Source organism: Aethina tumida, chromosome 2 (assembly GCF_024364675.1).
Source record: "Aethina tumida isolate Nest 87 chromosome 2, icAetTumi1.1, whole genome shotgun sequence".
Classification (NCBI taxonomy): domain Eukaryota; kingdom Metazoa; phylum Arthropoda; class Insecta; order Coleoptera; family Nitidulidae; genus Aethina; species Aethina tumida.
Window position 1 is genome coordinate 38,701,397 of NC_065436.1, and position 20,272 is coordinate 38,721,668.

The 20,272-nt window shown below is 38.0% G+C and overlaps 1 protein-coding gene across 1 annotated transcript; it reads right to left on the bottom strand.

Moving 5' to 3' along the window:
- Positions 1-292: 292 nt before the first annotated feature.
- LOC109602315 (zinc finger protein GLI4) lies at positions 293-19,699 on the bottom strand. Its single transcript, XM_020018664.2, has 3 exons — positions 19,500-19,699; positions 12,095-12,130; positions 293-2,760 (listed from the first exon to the last, which is right to left on the bottom strand). The coding sequence occupies exon 3, from the start codon at positions 2,637-2,639 to the stop codon at positions 1,152-1,154; it is 1,488 nt and encodes a 495-aa protein (XP_019874223.2). The 5' UTR covers positions 2,640-2,760; positions 12,095-12,130; positions 19,500-19,699; the 3' UTR covers positions 293-1,151.
- Between the last annotated feature and the right edge of the window lie 573 nt (positions 19,700-20,272).

The window sequence follows — 20,272 nt, forward strand, 5'->3', positions numbered from 1 at the left end:
TTTTCCGGCACATTATTGAAACACAAATAATATCTGTGCCAAAACCAAAAAATTAACGAATGTCGTTACGCCAGTTGTAAATAACAAACACAATGACGCAAATTAATTAAGAATGTAATGCCCGAATCACACAAAACATGAAGTCCAACTGAAATAAAAATAGTCTAAAAATTTGTATATCAAAAATAGAGAGACCGCACAATCTAATCTCACAAAAATAAATAATTCGAAAAATGTACAAATATCACAGTGTGTGTATCGTTTACTATAAATATCATTCGAAATTAACAAATATAATAAATGGTACGTACGATCATCAATGTTACATAATTACACAATTTATTGGCAGACTTCATGTGGTTTTAGACAAATTTTGAGAAAGGTCTTACACATAATAATAGTAATAATAATAATAATAATAATAATAATGATATAATAAAAAATCCGCTCCAAGCTGTTTACAAGACTACCGAAATGTGGAGATGAAAATGCAGAAGAGAAAGTCACTGACAGGTTTTTCGTCTCCAATTACAATTTTTTACTCCACATTTTCCGGTGAAATGTTATGTTTGAAAAAATGTACAACAGTTATACAAATATTAACGAAAAAGTGTATAAAAAACGAGTGATCTGGCATGAAATTATTGCCACTGGCCATAATATTTGGCACAAGGAAAAAGTTTTCTAGTAATAATAGATGTTAGTTTTTCAAACGTTTATAAACTGGCCTGGCAAGAGAGAATGGAATGGCTTGAGATCCAATAGGCAAAACTTAATGGCATCACCGGTACCAAGAATACCCATAAGACAGAGTATGGGAAGACTAGAAGAAAAAAAAACAAAACAGATTGTCGAAAATTTACATGAACGTTAAATAAATTTTACATAATTATAGTCTTATTAAGTGATATTTTTGGTACGCACTGATTTGATTGTCTATAATAACCAAGTTAGTTATATTCGAAAGTTTAACACACAAAAACAGTAATAAATAACACTGTACATAGTAAAATTATAGGGTCACAGACGGAAGATACCTGCTAATTACTTTTCGGTAGCGAGACCAAATGATAAACGGACGAAAGGGAAAGAAAATAAATAACAAGTATGTTCATCATATTCACCCTAAATGTATATATATATGTATGTAGTTAGTGATGTTCAGTCTTGACGGGTTGGATGATAGTCTCGGGTTCGTATCTGGTGTGCGTCCTCATGTGTCTGGTGATCATGTCCCTCCTGCAAGCTGCGTAAGGACACTGCGGGCATTTGTACGGCTTCTCTCCCGTGTGCGTCCGCTGATGGGTCGATAAGTGGTCCGATCGTGAAAATACTTGGCCGCACACGCGACACGTATACGGTTTGACACCTGTATGCAGACGCATGTGTCTCGTGAGCATGTCACTTCGCGCGAACGACCGCTTACACACTTCGCAGAGGTACGCTTTGGCGGTGCTCTCGCCCGCGTTTTGGCGGCTTTTGTGCCGCGAGGCCATGTGCTTGGCGAGGCGGTCGTGGAGGCTGAACATCTGACCGCAAACTGGACAGACGTACGCCACGTCTGAGCCGGGGGGCATCTCCTCCACCACCGGGGACACTTCCAGGTTGTACCTGGACGCCACCGACTCCTTCGTCGTGGGGGATGCGACGTCGCCCTTCACTACGGGTACCGACACGGAACCACGGGGAGGCAGGAACCCTGGGGGCAGCAACTGCAGAGGTGGGGGCACGAGGGTCTTTGAGCTCTTCATGGACAAGTCCAACGGAGATTCTTGGGGCGACGACGTTTCCGATTCTACGGATCCTTTGCCGGAGCCCCCCGTCGACAGTGAGGACAGAGGATGCGGCCAGCCCGGGGGGTTCCTGGCCCTCTCCGCGTTGGCAGGCTCGTACCACAAGGGCAAGTCCGAATCGGAGTGACTCCGTTTCTTGAAAATGTCCGGCAGGTACTTGGTTTGGAAATAACGTTCGAAGTTGTACGAAGAGGCGGGTGATGCTGGCGTCAATGGCGAAATTGGAGGTGCCGGAAAGTATCGGTCGTAGGGGTGCAGCGGCGGATTGTGGCCCATGCTGACGCCCGTCAAGCACTGATAACAAGTGCACAGGGGCCGTTGCAGGGTCAGAGGTGGACTAGAACTGGCGTCCTCTTCCTTGAGTCTTAACGGACTAAAACTAATTCGGGGCGATTCGGTTGAGCTGTGTGGGGATTTGTTGCTCGAGCTGGCGGGGCTGAACACGTCTTCGTCTTCGCTGGCGCCGGGCGTGGGGTTGGTCAGCATGCGGATTCGGTCTCTTTCGTGGGCGGCGTCGAACTTGAACACGTCGGATACGTATTTTTTGGGGTTCTTTAGGGCGAGACCTTCCTCGCCGAGACCATCCCCTTTGTTGTTGTTGTTGTTGTTGTTGTTGTAGACGTGCTGCACGTTGTTGTTGATGGGAGGTGCGTGCAAGTCGACATTGTCTTCCGGGGGTGGCGCACCGCTGGTCAGTTTGTCCAACACTTGGCTGAGCCTCTTGCGTTTCCTTTGCTTCCCGATCGGTCTGTGGTTGTGATTGACGACCAGAGGGTGGTTGTTGTTGGCCTTGTCATGTGTGGAGACGACGGTGGAGGACTCGACAGCAGCTTCGGCCATAGTCATTAGTTCGGGGCGGCAGAGGGCCGCGGGACCTTCGTACGATTTGCTGGACTCCTTTCAGCCAATCGCATAATCTGACGAAAGCACTTTTGCGGACGTCTTCCTACTCGACCGCAGGGGAAGTCTGGAAAGAGAAGACACATGCGATTAAGTTACGTAACGAGAACAAACAATCGACGATGAACCGTTCCGATTAATTTTCGAGAAGAGAGCGAAAGAGTGAAAGAGCGCGAAAGAGCGAATGAGCGTGGTAATTACCGTCGGCGGAGAAACCGGGCACTTCGAGCACTTCGAGCACTTCGAGCACTCCTCGCGTTCGCCTCGGGCAAGAAAAAACACACGTCGGCACACGAACATGCGTCGGTAGTCCCGATAAGTGGCGGCCGGGTACCTGTTGTGGTGCACCTGATGGCTGACCTCGTTATGAAATATGAATGGAGGGACGCACGGCAGCAGCGACGGCAGCAGCAGCGACGGCAGCAGCAGCGGTGGCAGCGCCAGAAGAAGGAGCGTCAAGAAGAGAAGAGAGGCGGCCGAGCACGTGGTGCATTGCGGCGGGGGCGGTCACGGGCCAGACTGCAGTGAACTGCATCACCGAGGCGGCGGCGGCGGCGGCGACTGACCCGCTCCACGCGCCGTCGGGTTTTACGACCCCGGCTGCAGATAAAGTTGGCAGTAAGGTTGACCCGCGACGGGCGCAATCTGAGAGGCTGTGCGAAGTGGACGAGCGTAAAAACCACCCACCTTCCACGGTGGAATATTTGTATGCGGTATCGCCTTATACGTATGACAAACTAGTTGTGGGTACTGTGTTCAAATCGTCGCCGCTCTGCATCGAATACAAATTTAAAAGGTTCATCCCGACAAACTATCTATGTTACCGCTTTTTGCCTTTTATTCGTTCCATAAAACTATGGACTGTTATCTTTCCATCTTAAACCGCTGCTCACAATTATGATTTGATGTGTGCGCAAATTAATTAAGCGAATGTCTTCTTTAATCCCACAATCACGTAATAACAGTAAAACTTGAATTAAACTCGATTAAATTAACTTTATGGCGACTTTGATTTAGAAGCAACTCTCGTACAACTTGTACAGAACACACAATTAGTGGGTTTTATTCAATTACTATTATTACAGACATGGATTTAACATAAATATATTGTAAATATAATCAATTAAAAAGAATTAGGCAACCACTGTATACCACCAATTAGAAAATGTAAGCACAGGTGGTGTCGGTTATTTAATTAATTTTCCGACATTTCGTTCTTCAACAGACATTGTTAATAAGATTGCACGAGTCTATAAATAAGCGGAGATCACAACATGGATTTAAAAATAAACGACGGATCTCAGACCAGCAAATGGCATCGACTATTTGTTTTAGTTATTATGGTAATGAGCGTAAGTAATTTCATAATAACGCATATGTAAAGAACTAACACAATCTTTGTGTAATTATTTCACGTTAACTTCAGTCCAGTGGTAATGTTAACAAAATGATAAGACCAGAAGACCGCAACAGTGAAAAGGATGCGGTATCCATTTCCTGTTCCTTCCAACGAATACATTAAATTTAATTGATATTTTAATATATTTACGCCGACTGGCCGCAACTAACATATTTAGTCACTTTATTTTAATTCGAATTAAAACTACATATTGTCTCATAAGAGGCCGATGTAAAATGCTAATTATGTTATTTAATTGGTCGTGGGTGTGAATGGATCTAATAAATTATTTGCTTACCATAATCCCCATCATTAATTTAGTTATAAATAACACATGTTGCTGATTAAGTTAAAAATGTAATGTCATTTATACGACTATTCTGTGAGAATTATTTAACATTAGCCAATAGTAGACATGTTTATGTATTTAATTATTATCGTAAATTTATTAAGTTTAAGAGATTAAAAATAAATAATTAAATTAAAAACAAATGATTGTTAATCATAATAAGTATTTTAAATAAAATAAATTTAATATTTAAAATAGTAATAATATAAGACAAAACTGTTCGTTATGACGTAGAAGAAAATGAGAGAATTAGTGAATAAAATAATTTATTTTATTTATATTTTTTAATTGTCAGTTGCATTTAATATTTGATAAATATATGAAAACAGGAGAATATATTTTTGGAACATTTTTAAAGAGATAGATAAGAAGGTGTGGACGTGAATAACTGCTAAATCGTTTGCAAAAAATATGTTCGAATTTTAAAGCTATTATATTCCCATTTAATCAATTGATGACGATGATAAAACGGTTAAAAATATTCAACAGTTGTTAAAATGTTGCAACTTATTAAGATGGATGTTGGAACGAATGGTGTTAATCTATAAATAATAATATTATGTTTATTGGAATCCGCGCTATATGATCGTAGCCTTCGCTTTTTTACTTTTCCATAACTGTTTATGATTATTTAATTGTATAATAACGTTTCAGCCGATACCAATTTGTTGAATTAGCGTCGTCGCGTTACTTGAGAAGTAAATTCGACTTTTAGTAATAATAAAGCATATCATGCCTACTCAATTGTGGCTCATATAACGTCGATACTCCGCAGTTAATGGCTCACTTCCTGCTTACACTTCAGTCCGCTTAATTCATTCATGATGTATGGTTATGCACACACATCACCGTCGGCCCAATCCACGCTCAGGACTCCACTTAAACGGCACCAGATCAAACTTGCGAACGGGAGAGGAGGTGGAAGTTATTTTTATCTTGAGAGTAAGAGGATGAACGAGGAGAAGAAATTAAGTCACGCCTCCGATATAACAGGACGAGGTGTGGACCTACAAAAATTTAAGTAAAATATGGGAACGTCACTTTTGCAATTGTTGTCGGTCTTTACACTTGTTCGTCTAATTCGGTCGTTTTTTCAATTAATTAATGACAAATGGAGGCTCAGTTTTTCCGAGTCGGCAACGAGCCCAATAAAACGTAACAGTACCCAGGTCGATAATTATAAAATGCCTTGACAAGGCCTTAGAACCGCGCAGCGGTTTCCAAGAATGTAATTGTTTTTGCTCCGGACAATTTCGTATCTTATACAGGGTGCACGTAATAATTAAGTTGATTGGTTGTTGCCCGTTCCATTCGCACGGTAGCAGCAGCAGCTAATTACACGTATCGCGGAACATATCGAAACAAAAAATAATACGTAATTGGAGGCTGGAAAAAATCCGACAGCCACGTTGCTCTTTGAAAGCGTGCGTTGCGTTGCGCTGCGCTGCGCTGCGCTGCGCCCTCCACCTCACCGTCGTTCGTGGAACCTGTGCGAATGTAACGCACAATTTTTGGACAATTTAAATGTTGCCACATTTTATAAAATTAATTGTTACGATGGTTCAGAAAAATGCCCAAATTTGTGCAAAGTGACCATAGGATTTTCGAGAATTGCCATTAACTAATTAAAAACGGTTTCGGTAGTTCCCCTTCAAAGTGAAATATTTTAATTTAAACGAGTGGATATAATAAAATAACGAAGCGGATCACAGCAGTAATTGATTTTATTTATAACTCGAATATTCTTCGGGATATAATGATACAAAATTCTTAAGGCGGTCATTAAATGGTGAAATCATATTAAAGCGATATGCTCCGCCGCACAGACCAATGAGAAAATTACGTGTTAAAAGGGAGCGGGGGGTTACTGAGATTATCACAAAAACTGCTGAAAAACATTGAGGTAGAAGTGGATAGTTTTACAATATAACACTAATTAGTGTATTAATTAAAAATGACTCTTGCTGTCATCGCTAAAATGTCCACAGAGTTGCTAACCATCTACCAATTAATTATCCAATAGATTTATATATGCAAAAACTAGTTGATATAAGCGGTTTTTTCTTCAGACTGACTTTCGTAATTAGCTAACGCCACTAAACGTCGTATTAAAAAAATATCGTTTTCACATTGACACTTCCCCCACGTTCAGTGTCCTTTATGTGGAGAGCGAGCCTCGATCTCGGTGGCGGCGACTTCTGTTGTCTGGTCTGTGCAGGTGTCCGAGTTACCAATAGCGTTGTACACTTAATTATAAGAAATTGTACAACATGAAAAGCTAACTCACGCAAATCTTCGGAACGCTGTTTCGACCATGAGTAATTATTGACAATTTAGATTGTTAAAAGTAAAATCAATTATTTCTCCTCGTCGGCGGAAATGGTGCAAGACAAAAAATGGGCCCGCAGCAACGCCGAGGTGGTCAGTTACCGGGAACCGTGGCTCATTCACAAAAACGTAAACACCACTTCGCACAAGACTCTTCCCATTAAAAGTGCTGAGCGAAGGAAATGAACTTATATTTTGGATTCACTTCTTCATTTATCAGTATCATTAATACATCTGATAAGACAAGACGGATTGAGAGATCCCGTGTGGCACAGGAATCTGCAAAATCATCTTGAATGGAAACGCGTCGTTGTTTTGGATTCATCTCCTTAATTAATGGACGTAATTTAAATAATTAACAGGTGGATTATAAATTTTGTATATTAATTATGGTTGGTACGATGGTACCCAGGTTGCAGCTTATATCGCTTGCGTTTATGATATTTAAATGAAACGAATCGAAAATATAATGTTGCGTTAGATTATCATCGTCTAATTAACGTATAAATATGATGGTAATAAACTGGCAAGCACGCCTATTAAAATCCACTTCTCCACTTTTCCACGTAACAAATTTATGCTCGTTCAGTTGATTATTAAAAGATTCGTCTGGAAAGTGGTTGGTTGGTGTCGAATAGATAGATCATGAAAGGCAGTTGGACTGGTGGAGTGGTGGAGTGGTGGAGTGGTGGATTGCGTAGAAATGTGGTTGACAAACAAGGAGCTGTGACCGCACCCAAGCAAAACGGTCCCGATAAATATTTGCCCGCGATGCAAGTAAAATCTCGAATCTCGAATCTAACAGGTTACACCCACAGATTTACATTATCGTCGCGGATGCGTTTTTAAGACGTCGTCCTCGATCAAACAATCGTATGATGCATTGGGTTGACGGTCTCTCAGTTATCCTTCGAACGCACAACGCACAACGCACAACGCAGTATGACGGTGTTAAGGTTGATTTACATAAATCGGTGATTCCATTACCGGTCGAGTGTGTCGAGTGCCGAGTCAATTTATTCGGTGTTCTTTAATTGCTTTTCAATGTTTGCTTAATTTTAAGCAGAATTTATACCAACCGCTCTCTAATTAATATGAATGTCCGTAAGACAAATTAATCGGGAACGTCGGTGTGGCATATGGCTGCGTCAGGATGAATCAGGGAAACAATCGGCGGTGCTGCTGGTGCTGCTGGTGCTCACCGTATGGTTACGCACGCAAAAAATAAATTAATTGTGGCTAGCGCAACGTGCACTGTTATTCAATTAAATTGAATTGAATTGACTTGATACGAAACAGAAGTCGGAGCTTTTTAATAACGCATAATTTATGCTGTATGATAATCGGCGATTTCATAAATGTTTAATTGTTGTTTAACTGTACATTATTGTCGGCACAAAGTAAAAAGTAAAAATGGAGAATTTGCGTCGAGTGTTCTTCCGTGAACTGGTTTCGTTTTTATGTAAACGTGCTGCAACCTCGACGAATACGTTTGATGTCAGCCATAAACCATTTTTTCCATCGCTTATGACAACAAAGTAGTGATTTGTGAAAAAACCTTTACTAATAAAGCTCTATAATAGTTTTTTACCATAGCACTCTGTTTCCCATATGGTTTTATTGACGTTATTTGTAATTAACTGCAGCAATAATTATACAGGAATCGAAAGAATTCCAGTCAGGTGAACAGTGTTCGGAGAAACGGCTTATATGGTGACCGCACTGCGCTCCGAAACGGCTCAACTGCCTTCTAGGATGTGTTGAATTCAGATGCCGAATGCCCATTTTTCCCATAAATCAAGCTGATAGGTATAGATAAGGTCGCACAAAATACGAATTCATTTTGGACGAAGCCTACCTCATCAAAATTCTTCACCTCCCCACAAAAAAGACAGGTTCGCGCACATTATCCTGCTGTTGTTGGTTATTATGCACAGATAAATGGTGCTGGTTTATTGATGTCCCGACATGCCGAACGTTACATACCATTATATAAACCACGACGAACCCGTTCACTCAATTTAATATATCCCGTCGTAAATCGAACTATATTTAAATGTTATCCCGAACGAGGGCTCAGATTATTTCCTGCTGTTTGAAAACGAAACGTACCAATGCCATTATTAGAATGAACCATCAGTCGTTTATGAGCAATTTTATTACAGGGGAAACGTATTGCTGATCATCCATTTTAACATTTGATTGTTGATTATAATTAATCGAATACAATGGTATTTTTGAAGTGAAAACCTTTTTAGATGTGATGGGCACTTTTTGGTGGGTTCGCGTCGCCGACATGCTTATAACAGTATATCTGCAGTTGTACAGTTTTTATGTCTATCGGCAGTTTCTATAACTATCAAATTTTAATTTCTGTTGTTTCTTCTAAATCTTAATCGAGGGTAAAGAACAAAAATTTTATGTGTATTAACTTGTATAGTTATGCAATATTGTAATTAAAAAACACTTTAATCGTCGGTTAAAAGTGGAGGAATTTGTCAGATTATTAAATATTACACACATTATAACCACTTTTTAGAATTTGTGAAGATAGAATTTATTGGGCAGCGAGGCGAATATTTCAAGATGGTAGATATGGGTCCATCATCCATACGTAATTACAGCGCGTTTCTTTTCGTTAGGTAAACATAAATAATCGTCATAAATTTGGCGCGAGCACAAGAAAAACATTATGCGGACGATAGAGATCAGGTGTACGGAGTCGGAGTCGGAGTCGGAGTCGGAGTTGGCCAGGTGTACCGGGAGCGGCCCTATTCAAACCAGTCCGCCGAATGTGGATCGTGGGTGTGTGTTTGGTATTTCTGTCTTATTGCCCAAAATCATAATTACGCGTCTGACATGTTTGCATTTCGTTGTCTGAATGACCTTAGACGATTTTGGTGTTTAACACGAAGTACCCACATACCGTGTCCCAATCCCAAATGCAGCAATTTATCTTACGACCGTAATGGCAGATAATTACTTTGAACGTCTAATAAAATCGAAAACGGTTCATTCTAATTTGTGTCCGATGTTTTTATCACTCGTTCTATTCATGTTACATTACAATACATATTAACTTCTTTAACGCGATTAAGAATGTAATTAATCACTTATATTATTATTACTTATTATATTTTGTTCATAATTTGTTAAATTTCGTTTATAAGCTGTATAGGTACAGATATATTGTTATAAACATGTCGGTGACGTGAACCCATAAACTTTTTCTTTAACAAAATTCGGTCTTTTCTGTAGTTCAAATAAGAGAGAAAATTACTTGGTCAAGTGTCCACTTGTCAAATTCAGTGAGATAACGTATTCCCAAAGAGTACTTCGTTGATCAAAATGGTACTTTACAATATTGTAGGTGTTTTTGACACCAACAATGGTGGTGTAAAATTACAGTTACGTGGCAGAGGCACAAACAGCGCAAACACACTTCTAATTATGTTATCAACCGCATAAAAGACATCAAAAAGCAATTTGACTAAAATTTGAAAGGCCGACTCGGCCGTACATTAAGTTTCTCTGCTGGAAGCCAAACACATACGCGCATTTGTCCGGAGATACACCTCACACGCCGCCCCGAGCCATCGACTTCAATCGAATTTCGAGAACAATAAAAACACACAACGCTCCGTCATAAACCGCAAACGTCGGACGCCTCCGGTTACTTGAAAATTTAACAGTAACGGGGGACCGCTACGGTAGCACTAGGCGGGCGGATAATTATCGGGCAATAGGAACGACTAATTCCTCCAAATAGCCAACCCTCATAAATAAAGTGCGAGTCAACAACACTCAGGTATAATTTCGTGGGCCCCGCTCGTTATCTGCACTTTCTTTCTTTCTTTCTTTCTTTCTTTCTCCCTTGTGGAACTTCGGAATTGAGATGTCGATGTTAAATTGAAAATTGAAACAATCAGCATTGGGAAATGTCCGCCGTTAAACATTTAGAAGTAAATAAAATTTGCATATTTTAACAAGAAATTAATTACGATTCAAATTTATACGTACGTTTACATATTCATAAGAAGATTGAAGAACAAAAAACAAACAGAAAAATCCATAAATTAAGGCTTTGCTGTAATCTTCGACCATCTTTGAACATTGTTCCGCCTTATTTCTTATTTTCCCTTCAATTTTACATACAAATGTCTGAGAATTCGAACTTTAATCAGCCTTTTACACTCCATTTGAATATTTAAATTCAAAATGTCCTTTTGTCGTCATATAAAGCCACATTTCAATATTACGGTCATTGTATTTAAATTTGTTACGTTGGCGGCTATTTTATCGTTCTATTACAATAATCGCTTAAAAATAATTACCGCATAAATGCCTTTTAGCCCAACAAACATTTGAATCAATAACTAGTTACTTATTCCGAAAAATAAATAAACATCGGAACGGTTTTCGATTCTAATAAACAAGTTATTATGTTATCAAACCATTTTACGAGAGTCTTTCTTTTATTTCGTGCCCGACTTAATGCATTGTGGCGTGGGTGAGCGAAGAGCCGTCGTAAGTAAGTTCGGTATCTCTGACGGGCCTTTGATAGTGAGGGAGCTTCTTCAGACCGGAGCAGATACGCCGCTCTGGTCGCCCACAAAAATAACCTGTTGTTATATAAAAAATAACAGGTAGATAAAGCGGAATGTACTCCTTCCTCTACTTGACCGACTCGAACTGTTTGATGACGACGAAAGCGACGAAAGAATTGCGACTGCGAGGGCCGGACTCACTTGGATTTCTGCCTTTCCCAACCGCCGTTCCACGCGCAATTCCGAAACGTGTCGGATGAACGATTCAAATCGTAACCACCACATAGGGTAACCACCAAGTGGGTGAGCATAGAGTTAAGAATTGAAACAAATGGGTGTCCCGAGAGCAAAGAGACGGGCATGTCCGGTCCTGCACATCGCTGACTTATGAAGCGCTATTCTCGTTGAATATGGCCGTTTTTGCGGCACAAAATAACATTCAGGGCAGAAGAATTACCACTTCTTGTCACCATTCCAGTTCTTGAACCAGTATATTCTTATTGTTTTAAAAACGTCCAGAAGACCTGTTATGCGGACCTTACGATCGGCCCAAAGCTTATCGTGTATTATCATCGGTTATAAATAATACATATGCCTTCCTTATTAACAATGTCACTGTTTCGCAAAAAACTCAACTTACTCTCGTAACACTGAAAAAATGAGATCTCAAATGACGCATAACAAGTTACACTTTGTTTTCTTCTCTCTCTCCCCTCTCTCTCTCTCTCTCTTGACATTCTTATATAACAAAATCTGTATAAATAACAATTAGACCTACCTCAATTTTCTCTTGTAGCTTGTGGCAAAACGGGATCTGAAACAGAAAACATTTGTTTGAAACAATCGTAATATGAGTTTGTCAGTATAGAAAACAAAAATAGGTATGAACCCACAATTTTTAATGTTTATATAGATCAATTTATTTTGCAATATTATAACTTTATGTTAGATCTTGGTTTGAAGGTATTGCATGTTTTTTCCCTGAAATTTCTAACGGGACTTTAAGAGGTGATTGGTATAAAGTGTGCAATCATGAAGATGAACGTTCGACAAATAATAGTTATTTTATTAATGTATATGCGCAAAATTTAGTTATTCTACTTAATAATTTTGTATATTAAACTAACTGATTATAGTTATTTACAGGATTAGGTTAAATGGCTTTATTAAATCGGCCAATCTGATCAAGTTCACCTAAATAGGAAGCTGCTTAAAGACGACGATGCTGTTTAGTTAACAATAAACATTTTTATTTTTTCCATTAAATTAATATTATATAATTTTGGTCTAAAGTCAAGATTAGAGAAATGTTTGATACGTATAGTAAGGATCACGTATTGGGAAACATGTTCTGTTTCTTTCAGAATTTAGATAGAGTAAACGTTTTTCTATCGATATATTAAAATTATATTAACAACATGATAAATTATAAGCTGAATAAAATTTTTCGTCACAATTCATAAAAATTGTAAAAAAGTGATTAACATATCATTCTTATTTGTACAGCACAAGAATCATTTTTATATTCATGAAATTATTTACATTGAGTATTTTTAATTATTTCTAATACGTTAAATGAATATACATGATCACTACACTTGAAACAAAACACACTAAATATCAACAAACAAGTTAATTTTATTATATTTAGGATAAATAATTTTATAAAATCAATTTTTCAGTTAAGGAAGATTGTTTAAAGAGTTGCTTAATAAATATTTATAGAAAACAATTAATATTATGCTAATAATTAAAAGAAAATTTATTTAAGAGAAAAATATTTGTTTTTATCTACAATTAAGGGTTTTATTAAATGCTTTTCTATCGGTATAGGAAAACCAAGGAAGGTGTCTAAAATTCAATTTGATTTAGAGGTATTTATCATTTGACATTTTTTATTGTTTCAAATATAAAATTAGAAATACATTTGAATTTCTGTAAATCAAATTTGAATAATTCAAACTCAAAGTAAATTAGTTAACAATGATATCCACAATGAATGTTACAGTAATTTTTAATTAACAACTCAAACTTTGTTAACTTGAATACTTTAACAATGAAAATTAAATATTTGACACAACCTGTGATAAGTCGAATTTCTTCTGTTTCAGTTAAACTTCTTCAAAAACATCCTTTCTGATCGATACACTTATTTCAGTGATTTTTTTTAATTTTTTGAGCTATATCGTGCTAAAATGTGGTACGTCACCCTAAATATGAATGGACTATAAGATATTTGCAATAGCAGCACATTTTGGTGTTGAAGGAAATTACTTTTTACCTCAGCAAGTTACATTTAGAGTATTTTATAAACATCGTGTAGTTGTGTGTGTGTGTGTGTGTGTGTGTGCAGTGAGCAAGAGAGGAATTCGCGTTTGAGTGTTAGAGCAGCAGGTAGACAGAGGACGGTTGCAAGTGCAGTAGCCCGAGTGGTCCGGCCGTATCGATCGGAAGTTGTGCGTTGTCACCGTCACCGATCACCAGTGTCAAGGTCGCAGCCGTCAGCGGTGCCCACGTGTCACCGACGGTCACGGGCCCCTTTTCCGAACACGACAAAACACCATTTTTCACAATAATGATGCCCATAAAAATTATTAACTTTTGCTACAGTCTCGAAATAATAAATACGTCCAATATATTGACGGTGACATTATTGGAGCCAATTCAATTATAATCAAAGACGCCGACAACAAACAGTTGAACTATAATAGAGCCATTACTGAAATTTATTTAATGCGGGCGTTGTAAAAATTTCGAATCGACTGCGTTATTTATTTGACTCGTAAATCAACCGCGAGATGTATTTGGGAGAAAACACTTTATTGGCCAGATTAAAGTATTTTTAATCTAATCATCTCCCACGTCAAAACAGACCATAAATCCGATTCAATTACGTTAGATTCGTGTAAAGCAGGAATTCGTTTGGCACGCGAACAAAGGCGTACTCCGGGGCTCGGTCATGTCCAAATTTAGAAAATCCTGCGCTACCTCGGGAATTCATTGTGTTCTTACCCGTAACGCCGCAACATTACCTCCGCAGATATGAAACCCGTAAACTAACGCACTTAATAACTCGTGACTTGTACATTTTAGTATCACCGGGGCATCCACCATTTTCACCAATGTCTCAACTTTTAACCTTTTCACCAATTCACTACAGCGACCCACCGTAATTATTTATCCAAAAATGTAGTTCACATTTGAGAGAACATCATGACAAACAACAGTTAAGATTTATCGGTGTCGAAGTTTGATTTGGAAACATCTCGAAGAGTGTTCGAGTGCCCAAAATAAATGGTTAGGTAGGAATTCGAGTGACGCCACTGAGTAGTTTCCAGTACACAGCTGATGCCGTATTTTTCACGAGCCATTCGGTCAAAGTTGTGCTATTTATGTTTGTCTGAACTAAATTTATAAACGACCGACAATGCTGGTGATTCCTCCAAAACTGCCAAACTGCCAAACTGCCACTCTGCCACTCTGCCAGGTGGAGTTATGACACGTTATGTAAAACATTTGCGTCACCCTCTCACATCAAAGGCATCACTCGCATATACAGGGACGCCAATTTATAATGAGAAAAACAAACAATCTGCGACGCGGTTTGTTGGACGTGTTCCTCTCTTAATTGCAATTAATTATGGTTTGGCTCCGCATTACAACCGACAATTAAAATCATGTTACGTTTAATAACGATTCTTGTGCGGAGCAGTGGTGTTTTCATAATTAACGGGTGAAGCGTTCTATGGACTAACAGTTTCGCTCTTTAAATGCAAATCGCCGCTCCAACTGTACTCTGCACAACTCCCACTTATTCCTTCGGACACCATCTGCCGAAACTTACATCGTGACGATGGATTTTTAATTAATTTATTTGTTTCTATCACTATTTTTTAAATTTTGTCTAAAACATAAATTAATACAGGGCGAATTCACTTTTTTTAAACACGTCACGCGTCTCCAAAGCACACCACGAGATAAAAGAGACACACATGAACATACCCGAAGCGAAAGATCGGGTGAAAGTTGCGCGCAAAACGGAGGATGCGTCTGCAACCGGAGTGCATCGTGTGCCGGAACATCCGGGAGCGGCCTTGACCCTCGCCTAGTCCGGGGTTACGAAACTCGTGCCGTCCCGAAAATCGATTTGAAGCTAACAACCGCGTTTCCCTCTCGTTTCGCTCCCGACACCGATGTATTTACATGTTTTGCTAACTTCTTAACAATTCACACAATTTAAATATCAATATTACTATGTTGTTAAAATGTATCGTTTGTTTGTTATGTTCTACTTAATTTAGTAACTGAAATTTCAAATGAATATGGAGTAGTTTCAATTGAAAATAATCAATTTTTTATAATGAAAAATCCTTTAGCCGCCTTGAGCACTTTTTGATAGGTTCACGTCACCGACATGCTTATACCAGTGCAACTGAATGGTACAGTAACAAATTGTAAAATTTCAAATTTTAAGTTTTCACTTCTATGAACAGTCTCTATAACTATAACTGCCCATTTTTAATTTTTTTTTATCAAAAATACTGCATTTATCATCATAATATTACATAACTCAAAATGTTTTAATATTTTTTACTTAAGCAAACAATTAATTAACCGCATGTTCGCCATTCTTATTTTTATTTTTTAATTAAACTCTCGCAATATCCATTGTAATAATTGAAATTGTGTTATGCAATTATCATTCGAAACGAGTACTCATGTGTGTATTAGACATCTACATGTGTAAGTAGAGTGAAAGCTGAAAACATAACGAAGATGTCGCCTTATTAACACGTCCAAATACGTCCGGACGTGTCCGTGCCATTATCAGTTGCAAGGTGAACTTGTTTTAAATGGGAAAAAATCGTTCAAAATTAATTATGAAATAAAGGTCGCGAAACCGCGTTGTTGGTTGTTGGATTTAATATTTTAAAAGTGTCAATATATCAAAATCGTACCACTTAAATGTCAAACAATGAGGCAGCCAACAACTTTTAGACTGAACTCCACTTAACATTCAAATGGCCGTATCAGATTTCAATAAATTGTACCGAATTAAGACGTTAACAGCAATTGGAACATTGAAATGTATGTTTCGGGGAAATGCGTGCGTCAAAATTAGTTGTTGTTACGCCTTAAATCCACACTTTTAAATTAGACCACACCTCTGTACCACAAAGCTGACAATGTATAAATTTAAATAACCATTCGTAGGCTCCTTAAAATGTTCCACTTTGAATCAGTGCCCATAAAAAGTAGATAAATAAATAAACTAACAGTGACTTGTCTGATATTGGGATGTGGAGTTAAACAGTGTGATGGTATACACTTGAATAGGTTTTACAAATTAGTTATTCTATGTGTTTTTAACACCTGTTTAATTGCAGCCCTATAATTTAATTATAAACTACTTTTATGAGTATTGAGTTAAATTATTTATTTTCGTTGACGTACTAAGTGAAAAGTAATTTCCTTGATCACCAAAATGTGTCGCTATCGCAAAAAAATTTATAGTTCCTTATAGTCTATTCATATTTAGGCCGACGTATCAAATTTCAGCACAATGTAGTCCTTAGTTTGATTTTGAGAGTTAATTTTTAGTTACGTGTTTCACATTTTTTCATAAAATGAAAATTAAGTAAAAACAATTGTTTCATTTCCAAAGAGGTTACTTTTCACCTCATCTACTTGTTTTTAATTTAATTGGGCTCCTTCACATTCCAATTTAGATTTTTATAGACTCCCACGTTCGCATCGTAGACAAACAATTGATTAGTGGACATTAATTAAAGTGTACATATTTAGCCGTGAAACAAACAGGAATTAAAATTTCATGTTCGATTCCCGCTGTTTAAAAATTCTAATAAATAATTTGTAAATATAGTTAGGTTGTTTGACAATGAGTGTCGCAGACGTACAAGTCCCGAAAGATACGGGGGGCCCATCTAATCCACACCAACATTTCATGTAAATTACGACTGCAAACAAATCACCATTGGGTACTTATAAGAATGAATACGTTGTACATTTAATTACGTCGTGATGGTCGACTATAAAAATTGTTGTGTGGTACTATTAAAAAAAGATGTTTATTGTAATAACCGTATGTGATATAAATTTACAGGTTTTGCTATTTGCAGTGTTATTAACGGAGTATGGTCGTATGGTCGTATCTAAATTTATGAATCGTTCAATTAGACAAGTATTATTTATAAAAGCATTAACAGCGAAACAGGAATAGTAAGCAGGAAGGCAAGGCACCGACACCGGCACCACCAGCCTACGAATATTATTTATTAGGGTCCCCCCCCCACATTCGAAAGAATCAATTGGAGGGAGCAGGGCAGGAACGCCACTGCCAAGATCTGATATAGAGGTAATATAGACAAACAGCCGCAAAGACGATATTACTGCGGTTTCCCTCATTTTTTTCGCGTACGCGTGCAAAGGTTGCGTGTCTCAAACTATCCATTACATTATTTTAACATTTTATTTTTAAGTGCCTTTCGGTAATTATCGTTTCGGCTCCCATCATATTTTTGGCAGGAAATTAAAAAACATTCATTGACTATTGAAAAATATGCGACGTCAATGACATGTGCATTTGTGCAAACAATTAAATGACGTTACGTCAAGTTGGAAGCAAAACAACTACGATAATGCATACGCAAATTTCGTGTTTGCGTACCACTTGCTCTAAAAATAGTACGACCTATTCGTAAATACATTTTAATTGATTAATATACGTAAGATTTGTTGACGCCGCACCGTGTCACAATCACGGGAATATGTGCGAGTTTCTGTTTTCTTCGCTCGGCAATATTAAAGCAGAGGTAAGCGATCGGAACATTTGCAAATTAATTCCCCAAAGAAAGATAAATCTTTAATTATGGCTCCAGATTAAAAAAAATAATGGTTTTATGGTCTTATAATTAGTTTTTTAATTGTCCCAATACGTATTAGGGAGCCATTTCTAAGGCTTGTGAAACAACAAACGGCTCAGACCACCTATAATTACTTTAAGCTTTAATTAATATTGAAGATAATGTTGGCGATAAGTGTGTCATTTATAAACAAAGTAACTAGTTTGGAAAATGATTGGTTCGGTAGCCAGATTTTATCTGAGATACTCCTCGACTGTCATTAGCATACCTTATTACGTTATTAGAAGCGTACGCACACTTAAACGCCAAAACGCCAAAACGTAATTAAAATGGTTATCTCCCATCTTCCGGATACAGTTACCCAGTTACCCACGATTGAGCCCCAAACTGATCAAACATTTTGTACAATGCACGGAATGCACCACATGTGTAAAAATCGAGATAATTACTCATTCATTCAGAGTACAGTAGTTGCTCACATATTTTTATTTAATAACGATTCTATTGGAAATACATTGTTGGAGAATTTCTTAATTCAACCTACAATACAGTTTTGTCCGATAAAAACCGTTTGTATTTTCGTGGATGGAAAAATTCACCAACAAACTTTTAAATTTAACTTGTCTTCTTAAAATTCTGTATTTGTGAATAGATAAAATTATTTATTTAACTTAAATAAGAAACTTAGACTGCATATTTTATTAAGTATAAATTTATAAGTCATTTAATATTCTGTAATTATCTTATAATAATAAAATTTACAAACTACTGCTGCTGCTAAATTTCTTTTTGGTTTAAATGTTTGGGAACAATTTTTGAACATTACTTGTATATTCAAGTGGCTTAAAAGATAGACAGAGTGTTGATTTAAATGTGGGAACGACGGACCACAACATTCGCCTCACTTTGACGAGAGGCTCAAAATAATCACAGTCAGTGACAGATTTATTGCAGCCGATTGACAATAATAATGTTGCGTCTCGTCTCTTTTAGCAAATTATGGCGCACACAATAACGCGACTGTTTAAGCAAAATCCTCCGATAAAATTATTTAAATATGATATGAAATTTGAGTATTTTTTATCTTGTTGGATGTGTTGCAGTCTGCTGAGCTAACAACAATTCCACAGTAAAATGGCGTCGGGACAAACAAATAAGCCCGTTCGAGTGGAATTGGTGAAAATCAGTCGTAATCTGTTGCACAGCGACCACTTGTTGCTGGCGGACCATGTGCTCCGAGCGAGGCCGCTTCTTTTCAGGTTTCAGGCCTCCCAATCGACTGAATTGTTTATTACTCACCGCGGCAACAACAGTCAGAAACACGCCGAACGAACGAATAGTCAAAGAGTTAGTTAGAACAAAAACAGGTGGACCACTGCGTGCAAAACAGACGTCGATCACTGAGTAGTGTCACACATCACTAAAACGGCGTCGGGCCGCGTTCGCCGTCGCCGAAGAATTGCGTACTGTTGGTCACGTCGGGAACGGTCGGACGTCGTTGCGAGACTGATCTTGGGGACGTACAAGTCACCCACTAGTGGTGGAATGGTGGGTTGTAGTGGGCCATGATTCGCCAAGCGGTGATCTGCCTCCACACGTACGTGTCTACACTTCTCCCCACCACCCACTTTGCACTGCGCCTCACACGCACTTCGGCACTTTGTCGCTTCTGCCTTTTCCTCATGCAAATTCTTCTCTTTTCTCAATCAATCACCACCATTGTTTGGTCTCCAAATTTCATGCACTTGTTGCAGTTTATCCTAATTTTCCCATTAATTTGTCACAAGATTTAAATTGAATTGTGAATAGTGTCAAACTGCAACAGTGGAACAGTGAAACAACAGTAACAGAGTGTCCAATTTTCTCTCCAACATTTACTGCTTATTAAATCAAACAGTTATTTTTGGAACCCAGTTTATTTCTATTTCTAATTCTAACCAGCTACTCCAACCACTTGAACTAATTGACTGAACTCAATTTTTACTCAATTCTTTTTGTGTATTTCAAGATTAAATGGTGCTCGATAATTCTGATATTTTCAACATTCATATCTTCAGAGCTTTAGTTTGGTT

Coding starts and splice junctions, on each gene's coding strand:
- LOC109602315 (XM_020018664.2), bottom strand. CDS start 2,639: ATGACTATGGCCGAAGCTGCTGTCGAGTCCTCCACCGTCGTCTCCACA.